Source organism: Mastacembelus armatus, chromosome 6, assembly GCF_900324485.2.
Source record: "Mastacembelus armatus chromosome 6, fMasArm1.2, whole genome shotgun sequence".
In the NCBI taxonomy this organism is placed as follows: Eukaryota; Metazoa; Chordata; class Actinopteri; order Synbranchiformes; family Mastacembelidae; genus Mastacembelus; species Mastacembelus armatus.
In genome coordinates, this window is record NC_046638.1 from 20549572 (window position 1) to 20567887 (window position 18316).

At 39.2% G+C, this 18316-nt stretch overlaps 1 protein-coding gene across 1 annotated transcript; it reads right to left on the minus strand.

Moving 5' to 3' along the window:
• Positions 1-9618: 9618 nt before the first annotated feature.
• Positions 9619-10650, minus strand: phlda2 (pleckstrin homology-like domain, family A, member 2). Its single transcript, XM_026311713.1, has 2 exons — positions 10072-10650; positions 9619-9958 (listed from the first exon to the last, which is right to left on the minus strand). The coding sequence occupies exon 1, from the start codon at positions 10525-10527 to the stop codon at positions 10111-10113; it is 417 nt and encodes a 138-aa protein (XP_026167498.1). The 5' UTR covers positions 10528-10650; the 3' UTR covers positions 9619-9958; positions 10072-10110.
• Positions 10651-18316: the final 7666 nt, after the last annotated feature.

Consider the following 18316-nt stretch of genomic DNA (forward strand, 5'->3'; position numbering starts at 1 on the left):
AACAACCCAAGAAAGTGGTCACGCATAAAATACTGAGTACTGTTTTATATGGTCAATAGTAGTAAATTTAGAGGCCAAGCTAGTCACTGAAATTTACCTTTTATTAGACGATCTATCTGACATATTAATAAAACTATACACATCTCTATATACAATAACTGCAATATGTCTAAAACACACAGGGACAGAATGTGCCTGTTTCATCTGCAGCCCATGGATATTTTTATAGCAAAGTTTCTCCTTTGTCAACATCTTTCACAAACACAAATGAGCGCAAGTCCCAGGATGAATATTAATGCAATAATTTTTCTTATAAAGTGTGCAAACTATAATAATTTTCATTAAATATAAAGTTTTCTTTGTCAGGAAAATGGGCCCCACCACTGCAAATTCACACAATTGCAATACCATCGACGACCACTAAGGGTACTGTGCAAAACACAAATGTCCGGAAAATCAACCCCCTGGGGTCCAATTTTCTTTAAAAAAAAATTGCACTAGGCATATTAGGAAGCTGTTTTCTATTGATTGCAATGTTTGTGCCCGTGGGGACTGAGACTTGGTTCCCATGGAGAAAACCAGCCCCCATGTTGTGAATTGTCAAGTGGTGGTCCCCACCGGAATAGAAAAACAAGAGCACACACACACACACACACACACACACACACATTCATGATCTTTGACAGAAGAAAAGAAATTCAGTTTCAGCAGAACAGGAATTGTGTGTGTATCTCTGTGTGTGTAGGTATTGTATGCTCTGTATGTGTATGCCAGTGCATATATCGACATTTATTCGTGCACAGGTCATGTAATATTTCTTAATTTTAAAAGCATGTGGAACAAGGTCTTATCTTTCATATTTAATGTTCCAACTTTTCAGGCATAAAGAAAACTTAAATCCTCATCTTTGGCTCCATCTCTCCTGCTGGAGTAATTTCTTCATGTCACCTTGGGGATTGTGTAAACCGCACCGCTACACCAAAGACTTCTGTTCCCACAACTCACACACATCAAATCCCCAGCTTTAACTTTTGTGAACACACATCTGTGCACCTCGTGGGGACAAAACCTGACAAGTGTGTCCATGTTTTAGCAATTAGTTGAGGAGATGTGTGTTTTTAGCATACTGCTGGATGTCTGTATCAGTGTGCTCATTAAAATTACTTCCATAGGAGATTACATCATTTGCTCTTCCTGTCTGGAGTACAAAGAGCAAAATTTCAAATACATACTGATTTATAAAGCATTAGAATAAATTGCTGCTGCATTCGTGTGAATCATTTTTGAATTTAGCAATGAAGAGTAAGCTAAGGCTCAGACTGATTCAGTGTGAAATGTGAAACAAGGTGGAGCAGAAAAGGAATCAGGGAGGCTGCTGGCACAGAACTCTAATAAATGAAAGCAGAGTTTACTTCTTTTTCTTGCAATCCTACTTCTCTTCTGCAGATATTTTTTTTTACTAAAGTCAGTAGTGATTAAAGATGAAATTATTATTATTATTATTAGTTTTTTCTTACATTTTGCTCAGATAAGCACAAATTTCCCACATCTATAGGTAGACCAGGTTCACACAGATGTTATCATAATGCACTGTGTTTACATTACTGGAGTGTGCTCATGCAGCATTTTGCACATGCTTTCTAATTTGATTGATGCTGGCCTCCAATACAACTGCAACCTATTTGGCCAAAGGTTTCCACTGTGCTGGTTCTGGGGGCTGTGTGTGGACAGAGAGGATCATTGTGAGTTTCCCTGCTTGTTGGGAAAGACCCTTGAGTCATTAAAAACAGGATTTTCTTTTATTTCATACTTTAATCTTCCCATTTCCTTCTTCTATGGGATTTATAAAACAGCCACTTCCAGCTCTGTAACATAAATTCATCTCCGGGCATTCGGAAGTTTGATGGATACAGCCTTGTACTTTGTTCTGTGAGTAACCAGCTTGAGCTTTATCAGAAATTCCAATCACATTTCATATGCCTTTTCAACACTGACATTTTGACTTGTCATAAAATGACAAGTTGTAAGTAATGGCATCCGCTCCATTTAAGTTCAAAGTTCATGCTGCTATGTTGAGCCATAATTGTTAGTTTCACACTGATGCAGCTGCAGGTCCACTGTAAAAACAGGTCTATAAAATTTACTCAAACACAAAACATTTTTATTCTTTATTGAGATTTTTTTTTCAAAGTTTCAATTGACTGGCAGGTGGTCTTCACAGATGAGTTAATATTAATTGCATATACAGCACTTTAATTGTTTGATATAAATGACAATACTTTGGTTCACTGAGCTAGCCCCTCACCGAGCTGGATGTGCAAGGTTAACCTGTAGATAGCCTGCGCTAGTCACTTAGCAACCACACCCTTCTGCTTTATATGCAGAGCTAATTCATTTTACTGGTGGTTAAAATGATTGCTTAAATTTCAACTAGTTGTTTCTAGTTACCACAAATTTTCCTGTAAATGTTTATTTCTCTAAATTCATAACTATGAAGCCATAGAGAATTATCATCTCACTTGATAATTCCCCTCTCAGCTCTGCTGAGTATTTTATTGTCTTTTAGTTTTGGTTTGTTTTTTTTTTTCTTAACTTTAATGTGCAGCTGCAACACAAACTTAGGTGCTAAATATTTAGCAGTTGAAGAGACAAGATGTTTCTGTCAGGAGCTGGTGGCGATCAAAAACAGAGCTACAAGAGAGTTGAACATCTATTTCTAAAAACAACTGGCTCCTTATCTGCTTGATGGACACAGGCAGTTGCTAAGCTGCTAGAAAATTATATTACAACACAATGTGAGATACATAATCTATTTACCTGATTTCGTCCCGTCTCCGTTGCACTCTCCTCGTCCGCCATCTTGCCGCCAACCCAGTCCGAACACATGCGCAGTTTGTGAAATTGATGTATCTTCTGCTCGATACATAATGCCTGCGGGTCCATGATGTATTTTTGACAGTAAAGTCACAGTTGTCAATTCTTATTCATAAAGGAGAAACCCCAAGCGTAAAATTGCGCTTCGTATTATTATTATTAGTTCATTGTATTTTTTTAGTTTTTTGGAATCGTATTCTCACATAAGAACACACACTATATATTTTATGTATGATTTGAATCATACGAGAGTTTACAAAACCACATTTTTGTGTACGTTTTATTCATTTATCCACAACCTTAGTCCAATATGTACGAATGTTTATTAGTACACGCACGTCTTTTTTGACAGCAACCTTACCCCATACAAACCATGCTACTATCAAACCATCCACCCATCCATTCAGACATCAGCCCACATCAGAAGTCCAGCTGCTGGCTGACTGCTGAGGTCATCACATCATCTGAGCAAAGATACACAACCCTACATCCTGATCACTCTTCTGCAGTGTCTTCAAACAATACACCTCTGTTGTGTCCTGCTGCTTGCTGGATCAATACCACACCTTTAATGGGACCAGGGAGCTGAAGCCCAAGCACTAAAACAGTATGTAGGTTCTGGGACTGCATTCCTGCAATGCATTGCGTAAGACTCCTACTCTTATAAAGGGACTTTCCAGTTTCCTTCGACTGCTCCTTCTAAAACGCTTCAGTATGACTTGTTGCCATCGCTGCCATCATAAAATAGTTTTTCCAAATGTTTTACACAAAGTGTCCAAAGGTATCTGTCTTTTGCATTCTTTTTACAAAGGTGCTATATTTTCACATTGTTATCCATTTATTTCCTGTTAGCACATTCTTTATTTGTTATTTGTAATCTTCTCTGTGCTGGTACCATTCCCTACCTCCCTCCCTTCCTCCCTCCCTTTATACACTCATTTATCTTTCTTTCTCATTCACTTGCCCTTCTCTTGTGTAATATCTACTGTAAACCAATTTCCTCTCAACCTGATAATGGCTCTGGACTCTGGGTCATCATTACAGGTTATTACAGCCATCCGTTTCATGTCAGGAAAATGGATCATTTTGCTGCACTAACAATCTGATGTAAATCATGTGAATGACAGTTACTGTAGCACGTTGAAGAAATTGCCAGCACTTTGCCCTCAGCGTCCTTTTATTGATTTGTGTAGTCACAAAAGATTGTCACAAAACCAAAAACTCCCAATATCTTGTTCTGTTCTTTGCAAACAGCTTCCAGAAATGTAAAGTACACAGTATTACTTCACAGGCACAGATTTATTATGCAAATATAAAAACTTTATTAACAGTGATATGTGTTTAACTTTTCATATACCATTTACAATTTGGATGAACATGTAGTCACACTGCCTGCAGAAATGAACAGAACAAATATTTACTGCAAAAATGTTGAGGATTCCTCTTTAGTTGTAACTGATGTTTTACATTAGACTTCCTGGGAAATGAAGTGTTATTGAATTATGCTTTTGCTCATGTCTTCACACACCCACTCAGGCAGGTGCTGGTAACTAAACCTGCCCCCACGGCCCAGTTAGACCCTGATCAGACTCCTGAACCCCAGCTGCTCTGCTCCTCAGCTCACAGACCCATCATCCGCTGGGATCCACATCTCTCTGACATGTTAAAGGATTAGTCCACCCAAATTACTGTAAACTCACCTCTAGCAGTGTCCAGCTACACACTGAACCAATAAAATTTCACTTGTTTTGCTCAAAGCACAGAGAAAAGACTTTTATGTTTCAGCAGCAGCACCTCAACTGTGAGAGACAGAATATAAAAAAAAATCCAGAAAATCACATTGTATGACTTTTAAATAATTAATTTCCATTTTATTGCATGAAATAAGTATTTGCTACAATATATAAATAGAACTTAATATTTGGTACAAACACCTTTGTTTACAATTACAGAGGTCAGACGTTTCTTGTAGTTCTTGACCAGGTTTGCACACACTGCAGCAGGGATTTTGGCCCACTTCTCCATACAGGTCTTCTCCAGATCATTCAGGTTTTGGGGCTGTCGCTGGGCAAAATGGAGTTTCAGCTCCCTCCATAGATTTTCTATTGGGTTCAGGTCTGGAGACTGGCTAGGCCACTCCAGGACCTTGAAATGCTTCTTACAGAGCCACTCCTTCGTTGCCCTGGCTGTGTGTTTGGGGTCATTGCCATGCTGGAGGTCCCAGCCATGACCCATCTTCAGTGCTCTTACTGAGGGAAGGAGGTTGTTGCCCAAAATCTCACGATACATGGCCCCATCCATCCTCCCCTCAATACGGTGCAACCCTGTCCCCATTGGAGAAAAGCACCACCAAAGCATGATGTTTCCACGCCCACGCTTCACAGTTGGGATGGTGTTCTTGGGATTGTACTCATCCTTCTTCTTCCTCCAAATACGGCGAGTTTATACCAAAAAGTTCTATTTTGGTCTCATATGACCACATGACCTTCTCCCATTCCTCCTCTGGATCATCCAGATGGTCTTTGGCAAACTTCAGACGTGTGCTGGCTTAAGCGTTTGATTTCATTGTGTCAGTAGTGCACACAAGCTTAGTCCTAATAATTACATATTGAGTCTATGAGACTATGCATTCTTTGTTGTTAATGTTCCTAAAAATTTACAAAGTCTGAACCTGAGACATGGATGTTTGATTATTGATTAGTTCTTTTTTAGTGAACTCACCTCAAGTCTAAGATTTTGATACTAATCTTTACATTTCCTTCTTCTTGAAACCACACAGTGCATGTGGCGTTCACTCGTCCTCTGTCGTCCGCCCCCTCGCTGCCTTGTAGACATTCCTGACAGCGTCTCCTCTCTCTGTCTGAAGCTTGTCGCTAGACAGCTGGGTCTTAAGCAATGTGATCCCCAGTCAACGGTGCAGTATTGCCAACATCTTTTGCATATATTTACAACAAGTGTGCATGTGGTTTTGCATATCCAGTACACATGCATCATAGATATGAGAGGTGCCAAATTCATAAGATTCTCTGAAAAAGATTTGTACAAAGATAGAGACTCTGTCTATATTTGGGTCATATTGGGTCATACTCTGACATATATTGAGTTTGCTTGGTGTTTTTGAAGACTTAGTGTTTGATTTTTACTTTGTAGTGAATGTAGCTTGGATCTAGAAAGCTTTTAGGTTGCATCAAGTTAATTTCTCACACAATGATAATGAGTTATCACCACCGTTTTAGTGTTGTAATCTTCAAAGAGTGTCACAGAATCCAGAAAAGAGGTTTTAAAAATCATTCAGTCATGGTGTGACACAATATTCTTTGTAAATGTGCATGTTGTTATCTACACTGAGTGTCTGAAACAATGATAATCACAGCCAAAGAGTGGTCAAATAGAGCCGAGGATGTGGGTCTAGGGAGTTCTTTCCCAGTGAATCAGTAGATGGAAATGGATGTCCAATAAAAAACATAAACACTGTTGTCATGGCTACAGACTTTTAAGAGAATGACGCCTTTGTGGATAAGAAGAGGGGGGATTTGCTCAATTTATCCACACTACCAGATCTGGGAATCAGATGACCTTCATTTAGATGATTCAGTGATAAACAGCAGTGAACCATGGAGAGTGGGATTTTGGTTGAACACTTGGATTTTTTTTCCCTTTTCAGCCCAACAGCAATTATCAAAAAAGGTTCAGCTTACAGTATATACTGTACCTGGTGACTTTTCATTGCCTCAGCCATAGCCTGACAGTGAGTGTCTCTGTATTTGCTCAGGTATGTGCTCGGGTATGTGTTCACCTGAGCCATGCGTCACAAAGTGAAATAACCTGAGAGGTTGTTTTCAGTAAAACAGCCTGTGAATACAACCTCTCTGAGATAACCAATTCCTGTGGTTGAAAAAAACATTTAATGACATAATATGGCTCTGTTGGCATCATCAGATGCCTATAACATTTGAAGTGCACAAAAGAACAATACCTGTATGTCATTAGGAAAAAAAAAACCTCAAAACATTAGTACGACACAGATCAGGGAGACTGTTAGTAATCAAACCCACAGGGCCTTGCCTAATAGCTTTTGCTATTTGTATTTTAGGAGGTTCCTATTTACATGAAGCACTAGTGTTGTGTTGTGTTGTCTACTGGCGTCACACTGGACTCTGATGGGAAGAGCATGAGAGAAAATGACACATGTTAAAGTGAAACAAAGATAAAGGTTTCTGTTACAAGGTTTACGGGAAGAAGCGCGATACCGTCATTCAGGGTAAAGGAGCTGAGCTGAGTCATGATGCATACCTGGGCAACCTTACCCTCCACAGGGGCGTTAGTGTGTCATTAAGCTAAGCTACCAACCCTGACGTGCTGTCAAATTATAAATACACAGACAAGTTCGCCATGAGGAAGAAAGGAACCAAAAAATAAGATTTTATGTAAATACGTTTCATTTTCCAATCCAGAGGAAGATGATTCCACCCTAGTGAGACCTTTGCCCCTGACATCCTTTTGTCATCATGTGATTTTGTCACATGGTGTCAAGGCTCTTAATGAACACCCAGACCCCTAATTCTCAGACACTATTTAATTGGGGGAACGAAATCACTCACTGCAAAACAAAGAGATTACAGTACTTATGCTATGTTGGTTTGATAGATGTGGACTGAAACTTTACTCAGTGAAATCCATTCACCGGCTATCTCTAAAATGCAGTGTGATCCAATGGACTGAGTGATTTTTCATGCTGAGCAAAACTAGGCCTTTAAGAGGACAACAACATCTTGCTGTATGCATGTTTATACAGAATAAAGAGACACTTGTGTGGGAGTGTTGTAGATTGTCTCCACATGACGAAATAGTGTGAGACATGTTTCTTCTGGCCACTAACACCCTGCTCAGCTGTTGCTCCACACACAGCGCCTCATGTCATCAGCACTACATCTTGTGTTTACAATGAACGCTTCTGAATCACTTGTTTTGTACTGCTGAGTTTAAAAAAAAAGAACTGAAGATAAACTTAAAATGTGTATACCAGTCACAGCCTTGCACACACTTGTCTTATATCCTCTCCATTTATTCCATGTAACCTCAGAAATGTAACAGTGCAGTCACTGTTGTGTAACCCTTCTCGAGCCACATAATGACAGCCTATGGAGTGATGACGCCAAGGCTACAAGTGTGGCCACAGTGTGTGCCAGTGCTGCGTCAGAGGATGTTTATACAGCCTGATATCAGAAAGGAAGACACAGCATATGTGTCCTTCTGGTTGATGGTGTGTGTCCAAACCACCTCCTAAAACAAAGAAGATGACTTTACATTCTGTGGCCAGATGTACAGTGGAGAATGATGTCTGCAGTTAACCTCTGAAAGTGCTGCTAAGGTTGATGCGGAGTACTTCACAAGTTCACAAAATGTTTGCTTCAGAATGTTTAGGAAAGGATGTTACCTAAAAAAGGCTTTCCTGGTAGCACTGATGACATTAACCCCCGTGTGGCTTTTGGCTCAGGGGCCAGAAGTGTGTGTATGTGTGTGTGAGATTAAAGTGGTGCCAATTTGTGAAGTAGTATTTTTAGAGAGGAGGCCCATCCGCTCCGGTAATACTGCTCAGATCAGTCGAACCCTTTGATGCGTTCATTGTAGTGTGATCCTACTTCAAAGCTGCACACAGGGATGGGATAGAAAGGACAGGGACGCTGCTACACACTTCATTACTGCTGGTCGTATACTCGCTTTTCTGCCACCTCTGACCTTTGGGCACTTTTGCTCATAACACACTTCCACTCTATAAGATCCAGGAGCAGAGGTATTTATGTGCAGGAGGGATCAAGGCAAAGAGGATGTTTTTTTATAGCTCAAACACTGTGGGTCAGCCAGTGTCAGATCATCTGAAACGCTTGGTATTGTAACTGTGTGCATCTGTAAATCATCCTGTGACTTGTTCTGAACACTTCTAAAGACATAGAGTTTATGCATATACTTTGTATGAATGTATAAACATAACCAGTTCCTAGTCTGAAAGCACATGTACTGCACATGTACTAAGACAGCGGCAGAAAGTAAGTCAGAAATGCTGTGTTTACATACAAAGTGTCCAACTTATAAAATGGGCCTAACTGACATCTGGCCAATTCCAAAACCTCAATATAATGTGCACTGAACTTAAATGAATTTCAAATCTACTTTTGAAACTGGGTTTCGTGATTAATCTTTTGTAGCTCTTGCAAGGATTTTGGAGTATGACTAAAGCCTTACTCACCGCCTTTATAACAGCAATCAGGCTACATAGGTGTGTGCCCCGTGTCACATAATAGCCTTTTATTTCATAATAACAGGGCAATAACAGTAAAATAAGCTTTGTTTTAAAAAAGGAAAGGTTTGATGGGATTGCAGAGGAAACTAAGTGTCTACCTCTGAACCTACCACACCTCAAAAGCAGTTAAGGTGTGTTCAAAGGTAAGCCTGAATCTTTCAAGTGTCCCGTGCTGCGGACTCAATCTGCCTCTTATCAGCTATGACTCAAGCCTGAAAACCTCTCAGGGACAATAAAGCGTCACATTCCACCTGACAGCAGAGAGGAAAGGGACTTTCCTGTCCTCCACTCCCCATTCACTCTTGCATGTCTGGCATTTACTAAGAAATACTTTCAGTGTAAAGCGTCACTGAGTGTCACCAATCCTGCTGCTGACTGCGATGTTGTAATCTTATACTGACAGCAAGTGGAAATGACTTTAAAAAGTAGATGAGAGCATGAAGTTATGTCAAAAATGCATGAATATTTATTCAAATAAATACACACTCAACACACATTGAAACAGTAAATAATTTAAATGACTCAAGCTGTTTGCCAGTAACGAAATAAATTAGCATCATGGTTTTAGGAGCCATTCCTCCCAGGAGCGCAAACTTGAAATAGTTTTGACAATTCGTGGGTGTTCAGTCCTAAGTGTGGAGCTTCTGTAAATCTCTCTGTCGCTTTAGATCAGCAGTCCTGCCTCTCCGAGAGCTCAGTCCCGAACAATCCTTCATCTCTGGACCGGATGACCTCGTCTTCCTTTTGGTCCGCGTATTATTTCTTTTATGGTCCACATTGACGCTGGAAGCAGATAAAAACAATGTAATTAGTTTTAATATTCACCCACTTCTTCTTCTATCTAACTTGCTTATATTCATACAACAGGTCTCTGTATGTCATGGTTTCTCTCTCACCATATTAGGAGTGGTTAACTGCCAGAGTCCCACAGTGGCTCAGGGCGCCCTCGCCATGCGTCTTTCCTGCTGTCCGGGAGACGCGCTCTCGTTGTCCTGTCGCGTTTTAAAGTCCTGGATGGCCTTTCTGTTCTGGTAATCAATCAGGGCCATGGTGATCACTGCGTTCCAGCAGTTTTCCTCCCCAGAGCACCGGAAATCGATCTCCTTATTGTCTGTGGTTACGATGGTGAAATAGACGAACTTCCCGGTGCGCTCCACGCAGTCCACCTTTTTGATGGACTGCAGCTTCAGCTCCTTGCCCTTGGAGCGCTTCTGCGTGTCCGCGTAAATGTTGAGGCTGTCCGTGGTCAGGACGCATGTCTTCCTCTTCCAGAACTGGAGCAGGTTGTCGCTTCTTTTCTCCAGCTCTCCCTCCTTGAGGACCTGACAGATCTCCGGCGCTGACATTTTCATTGTATATGTCGGGGATGTTAGTGAACCTCCTGCTTTCCTGATGTGGCGTCTGAGGACCCCGTGGAAGGAGCTTCTCTATGTGCGTTTTGGTAATCCAGAGTGGCGTTGTGAATGAACTAACGTAGCAGAGGGTTTTATGGTCTACTCCAGCCTGGGCCCTTCCCACTTGACGTCAGATAGTTTGGGAATGCTTCAACAGTTGCCAGTGGAGTAATTCAGGGCTGCATGTGGGCGGAAGCTGTGGCGCAGGAGGGGAGAGGGCAGAGGAAGTCCTAACGTGGACCTAATTGCACTGCCAACACGTTAAACAGTAATCCACATCTTACTGCTGAGATTAGTCCACTCACCCCAACCGGTCGAGGCAGATGGCCGCCCAAACTGAGCCCGGTTCTGCTGGAGGTTTTTTTCTTCCGTTAAAGGGAGTTTTTCCTCTCCACTGTCGCCAAGTGCTGCTCATAAGGGAATTGTTGGGTTTTTAGTTTTAGTTTTTGTAAAGTGCCTTGAGATGATTTGTATTGTGATTTGGCGCTATACAAATAAAATTGAATTGAATTGAAATTAGTCCTAATATTTGCCCACGCTGCGGTAGGCGGGCCAGTCCAGTATATGGTTCATTACCTGTGCGCACATTTGGTAAACTTCTTCTCCCCTAAAACTTAACCTTCAAACAAATATCAGCAATAACTTCAGAGGAAATTTTCCAGTTACAGTTTAGACCCAGCCAGATTTGTTTTCCACTTCAGCCTGGGGATCAGTCCCGTTTATAACCCAGCGCTGTTCCACCTTGCTCTCCAGTTGGGCCTCCAAAAGGTAAACCTCAGTGGTGTTTTTACATGAACTCTGCTATTCCTGCCAGTGGATGTCAGGCCACTGAAATACACCCATACCACCCAGGCAGTTTCCATTCAGTGAGCACAGGATTCATCAGTGTACGTCAACAGCTACAAAACGGGAATAGGTTACAAGGTTTAGAAAGGACAGGTACTTATGCAGTAAGAGCCCAAAAGCAAGGAATTGGTTTGTTTTCACACAGTATTAAACATTTTAAGCAGGTTCAACAGAAAATGCAGGCTGTTCATGTCACAATCTCTGGATAGTTTTAACTTTTAAACTAGGAAATCACGTGTTGTCTATTTAAAAATTTGATTTAATGAGTTGAGCGAACTCTCAGCAGTACACAGATTATCAGCCACACAGACAACTGCTCTGAGCTCAGTGTCCAGTTCAGATACACCAGCCAGGTGCATAACTTGTGTGTGCAGTGAACATGCTTCATGGTCCCACTTCAGTCTTCCCTCCCAGAAACATCTGCCAGTCAGGATGTGAAGTTGTGGATTTTCACCCTCCACAAACACACAGCAGTTCTCCTGCAACACAAATTACTGCTTGACTTTGAGGGAATAGAATTACTTTGCGTCATGCTGAGTTAGAGGACCACCTATAAAGATTCACACATCAACACCACCATGATACAGAGACACAGACAGCACTAAACACCATGGTGAATCAGCTCCACTGCTACCGAACCCGTGCATGAGTCCTGGAGTACTGGAGCGGGGATGTGGTTGCCCATTTAATCCTGCAACCTCAAAGAAAAGGAAACCACATGTGTGCAGTGAGTAAAACAGCACGCAGGCTGTTGTTGAATGAAAACGTGAACCGCCGTCCTCCCCCTTTGTTTTAGGGCCTTTTCTGTTTGCTGCCTGGCTCTGTGTGTATGTGATGTGTATGTGTGTGCATATGGGCTTTTGTCTGAAGGAGTAATGCCATAGAGCCTCACAGACATGCCCAGGCAGTGACTCAGTTGGTGGTGGAGTGTCTTCCTTTAGGGTAGTCTGCTTGCCAAAGGTGGGCCAGGTGTGTGTGGGAGTATGTGCACTGGATGTGTCTCTCCATGTGTGTAAGGATCAATAGAGCATTGAATGTACTTTACTGTAATGTTGCTGTAGTATATATACATTTGTGAGAAACAATGAAAAGCAGACAAGTAAACTAAGTTTGAAGAAGCACTGAAGATTATAATAATAATAAAAATAGAAAGTAGCCATCACCAGAAAAAATAAGGCCCATATTCAGACAACATGGTCTCAGTTTTCTGTACGTCCAGTGTTATTGTAAACAGCAGTGGAAGCACAAAAACTTCACAGACCACATGGTGTGACTGTTGAGTTATAGCAGCAGTAAAACCTGAACTTGTGGGGGACTGTTTCTGGAGCGTGTCAGACTGTGTGCTAGATCTCCAGATGCGTACTGTGACAACCTTGGTTTAAACCAGCACCTTGTGGCTCCCACTGTCCCCACATAGATAAAACAATTCCCCAGAGAGGAAATAAGATAATGTGTCAGCTACAACAACCAAGGAGTGTTCTGATCACAAACCAAACAGATAAAATGTGAGCAACTGAGCACAAGGACGAAAACAAAATCAAACAAAACAAAACAAAAACATAATGTTGTCTGAGTGTGATGGAGCTTTGCAGCCATGGGCACATGGGTGTGACAAGACAGCAGGTGGAAGGACCAGAAAGGCCCAGAATTTGGTTGACATGTTGGGGCATGAAGCTGCTCAATGTGTATTTGAAGTCATAAAACAGAAAAATATAGTAGTCAATGTGCTGAACCCAGCTAGAGCTAAACCATATAGATAGATAGATAGATAGATAGATAGATAGATAGATAGATAGATAGATAGATAGATAGATAGATAGATAGATAGATAGATAGATAGATAGATAGATAGATACAGGCTGGGTTATAGACAGAGGCCTGCCTCTCTCTATAGATAGATAGATAGATAGATAAATAGAGATAGATAGATAGATAGATAGATAGATAGATAGATAGATAGATAGATAGATAGATAGATAGATAGATAGATAGATAGATAGATAGATAAATAGAGGCTGGGTTATAGACAGAGGCCTGCCTCTGTCTATAGATAGATAGATAGATAGATAGATAGATAAATAGAGATAGATAGATAGATAGATAGATAGATAGATAGATAGATAGATAGATAGATAGATAGATAGATAGATAGATAGATAGATAGATACAGGCTGGGTTATAGACAGAGGCCTGCCTCTCTCTATAGATAGATAGATAGATAGATAGATAGATAGATAGATAGATAGATAGATAGATAGATAGATAGATAGATAGATAGATAAATAGAGATAGATAGATAGATAGATAGAGATAGATAGATAGATAGATAGATAGATAGATAGATAGATAAATAGAGATAGATAGATAGATAGATAGATAGATAGATAGATACAGGCTGGGTTATAGACAGAGGCCTGCCTCTCTCTATAGATAGATAGATAGATAGATAGATAGATAGATAGATAGATAGATAGATAGATAGATAGATAGATAAATAGAGATAGATAGATAGATAGATAGATAGAGATAGATAGATAGATAGATAGATAGATAGATAAATAGAGATAGATAGATAGATAGATAGATAGATAGATAGATAGATACAGGCTGGGTTATTAGACAGAGGCCTGCCCTCTCTCTATAGATAGAAGATAGATAGATAGATAGATAGATAGATAGATAGATAGATAGATAAATAGAGATAGATAGATAGATAGATAGAGATAGATAGATAGATAGATAGATAGATAGATAGATAGATAGATAGATAGATAAATAGAGATAGATAGATAGATAGATAGATAGATAGATAGATAGATAGATAGATAGATAGATAGAGATAGATAGATAGATAGATAGATAGATAGATAGATAGATAAATAGAGATAGATAGATAGATAGATAGATAGATAGATAGATAGATAGATAGATAGATAGATAGATAGATAGATAGATAGATACAGGCTGGTTATAGACAGAGGCCTGCCTCTCTCTATAGATAGATAGATAGATAGATAGATAGATAGATAGATAGATAGATAAATAGAGATAGATAGATAGATAGATAGATAGATAGATAGATAGATAGATAGATAAATAGAGGCTGGGTTATAGACAGAGGCCTGCCTCTGTCTATAGATAGATAGATAGATAGATAGATAGATAAATAGAGATAGATAGATAGATAGATAGATAGATAGATAGATGATAGATAGATAGATATATAAATAGATAGATAGATAGATAGATAGATAGAGATAGATACAGGCTGGGTTATAGACAGAGGCCTGCCTCTCTCTATAGATAGATAGATAGATAGATAGATAGATAGATAGATAGATAGATAGATAGATAGATAGATAGATAGATAGATAGATAGATAGATAGATAAATAGAGATAGATAGATAGATAGATAGATAGAGATAGATAGATAGATAGATAGATATAGATAAATAGAGATAGATAGATAGATAGATAGATAGATAGATAGATAGATACAGGCTGGGTTATAGACAGAGGCCTGCCTCTCTCTATAGATAGATAGATAGATAGATAGATAGATAGATAGATAGATAGATAGAGATAGATAGATAGATAGATAGATAGATAGATAAATAGAGATAGATAGATAGATAGATAGAGATAGATAGATAGATAGATAGATAGATAGATAGATAGATAAATAGAGATAGATAGATAGATAGATAGATAGATAGATAGATAGATAGATAGATAGAGATAGATAGATAGATAGATAGATAGATAGATAGATAGATAAATAGAGATAGATAGATAGATAGATAGATAGATAGATAGATAGATAGAGATAGATAGATAGATAGATAGATAGATAGATAGATAGATAGATAGATAGATAGATAGATAGATAGATAGAGATAGATAGATAGATAGATAGATAGATAGATAGATAGATAGATAGATAGATAGATAGATAGATAGATACAGGCTGGGTTATAGACAGAGGCCTGCCTCTCTCTATAGATAGATAGATAGATAGATAGATAGATAGATAGATAGATAGATAGATAGATAGATAGATAGATAAATAGAGATAGATAGATAGATAGATAGATAGATAGATAGATAGATAGATAGATAGATAGATAGATAGATAGATAGATAGATAGATACAGGCTGGGTTATAGACAGAGGCCTGCCTCTCTCTATAGATAGATAGATAGATAGATAAATATAGATAGATAGATAAATATAGATAGATAGATAGATAGATAGATAGATAGATAGATAGATAGATAGATAGATAGATAGATAGATAGATAGATACAGGCTGGGTTATAGACAGAGGCCTGCCTCTCTCTATAGATAGATAGATAGATAGATAGATAAATATAGATAGATAGATAGATAGATAGATAGATAGATAGATAGATAGATAGATAGATAGATAGATAGATAGATAGATAGATAGATACAGGCTGGGTTATAGACAGAGGCCTGCCTCTCTCTATAGATAGATAGATAGATAGATAGATAAATATAGATAGATAGATAGATAGATAGATAGATAGATAGATAGATAGATAGATAGATAGATAGATAGATAGATAGATAGATAGATAGATAGATTCATTCTGATATTTGCACTGCACCTATAAAATTGCTGTAGTAAAGATTTAAAATTCCAGATGAAAGGCCTTGCCAGGCAATAATGTGTAAATAAAGGTGTGAGCTCTATAAAACGTCACACCCAGCAGTTATACTTACAACACACATAACACAGAGATTGGATCAGATTGCAATATCCTGTGCACAAATGCTGGTCATTATCCAAAGTAGCTAAAAAAAATACTCCAGAAAGATAGCGGTGTGCTCAGGTTAATCAATGCACATACAGGGCTTATCAACAAACACTGCTGCTCTTGAATGAATCAGTCTGACATTGTCAACATGCAATAGAGCAAATGTCAGGTAGTTATATAGAGAAGAGCACTGGAAAGAACCTGAGTGGGCTGAGTTGTAACCTTTATTAGGCCTTCACCAGGATTCAGATTAGGAGACAGTACCTAAGCTTGACCTCTTATGCACTCATTTAGGGGTGTGTCCTAAGTGGATCACTGTAAGGACAGTCAACAATAGATAAGGAGTGTCATTCAGGAAGGATTTGATCAAAAATCAACAAATAAAAATCAGTGAATGCTGTTGCTAAAACGGTTTCAGAGCAGAATAAATTTAGCCTGACATAAGTTTTAGAAAAGTATTTTGAAAAAGATTTTAGACTTTTAGACCTGGCTGGATTTGTACTATGCATGTTTAGTTAGTACAGGTAGATTGTGATAGAGTCTTTGTGTGGGTTTATAGCAAAAGCAAACGATACATGGTCAGTCTAACAATGGGGGGCTGTTTGGATGAGCTGCCTGCGATGAGCTGCTGACAAGTACAGCAGAGCCCACAGGTAACAGCTGCATACTGTGACACGTTTATGACTGTGGCCTGCCTCTCAAACACACACACACACACACACACACACGCACACGCACGCACGCACACACACACACACACACACACACACACACACATCCTTTTCTGCTTTTTCATTTGCTGACATGCCCTTGTGATGAGACTCCAGAGCTATTTGAGGCATTGTTCTGATAAGCCCTGTATGTGTGTGTCTGTGGCCATGCTGGCATTCAGCAGCGTGGGAAAAAGAACAAATGGCTGATGAGGGCCGCGTGCACAGTCAAACACAATGCTGCAAGAGGAGGACAATGAAAACACATTGCTTCTGTCATATACTCTGCACTGTCTTATGAAGAACTGGACAGTCACTATAAGATGGTCGCTTATTATGTAAAATGGCAGCTAACTGCCACTGGATCATGAGTTGCATTAACATGTAACATGTAATTTTGCTTGGTGATAAAACACATCATATTTAAGGATTATATATATGTTTTTTTATTTAAAATGTTGACCCAGGAACAGAATAACTATAGAATAGTTACTGTAATAAAGGTAGTTGTCATATTAATGCAGAAGAATAAAAGAGTGTTATTTAAAAGCATAAAGAAGCATAAAAAATGAAAGTAGTTAAAAGCTGCAGGCCTACTGAAGTGCTGTGTCTGAAAAAACATACTTTCATTTCCTGACCTTATCACTACAGCATGTGTTTCCAGAATACTGTCCAACCAGAGGAAACACTCTCTTAAAAGCCATGGAATATTAAATGCACTAATCGTTGTGTCTCGCTGTCATTAACACATACTTCAACACGAAGCAATGTGAGCCATCCAGCAGTCTTTGATAACCACACTTTTCTCACACAGCACATTGGCCATATGAATAAACTCCAGGGAGAAATGTGATCTAGCGAGTTGCTCCGAGAGCCCTGCACCTCATTCTTGCCAATTTGACTCTGCAAAGAATGGCATGCAGGTCTGCGATCCATCTCTCTGCCAGGAATGCAGCATTGCTGTCTGCATAGTTTCACTGTGGCTTATATGATAAATCTGGAGTCTTTCCATAGAACTAACACTAATCTGTGATGGGAGCAAGCCAAAGGCTTGACTTTTAAACTTTTTAGTTTTAGCTCTCATGCTACCTAACTCTGATCCATGTCTGAAAGGTTCATTTATGATTTGGTAGAATGCTAAGACATCACACATTGTCAGATGATCTGCATAAACAGGGAGAGTGATGAGGTATCAGAAAATCCTGTTGAATATTTGCTCATTTACACAGCAGTGATTAAATCATTTTACATTTGAATGAAGTTCATAAATCAAAATCGAGCCATCATTGCCTTAAATTACATCCATCGCTCTCAGGAAATTCAAGACCTAACCAAAACTACTTAATACAGTATTTAGAGGGCAGCCAAGCTTATTATTATACAAAATGAATGACTTTGTCAGACCTGTC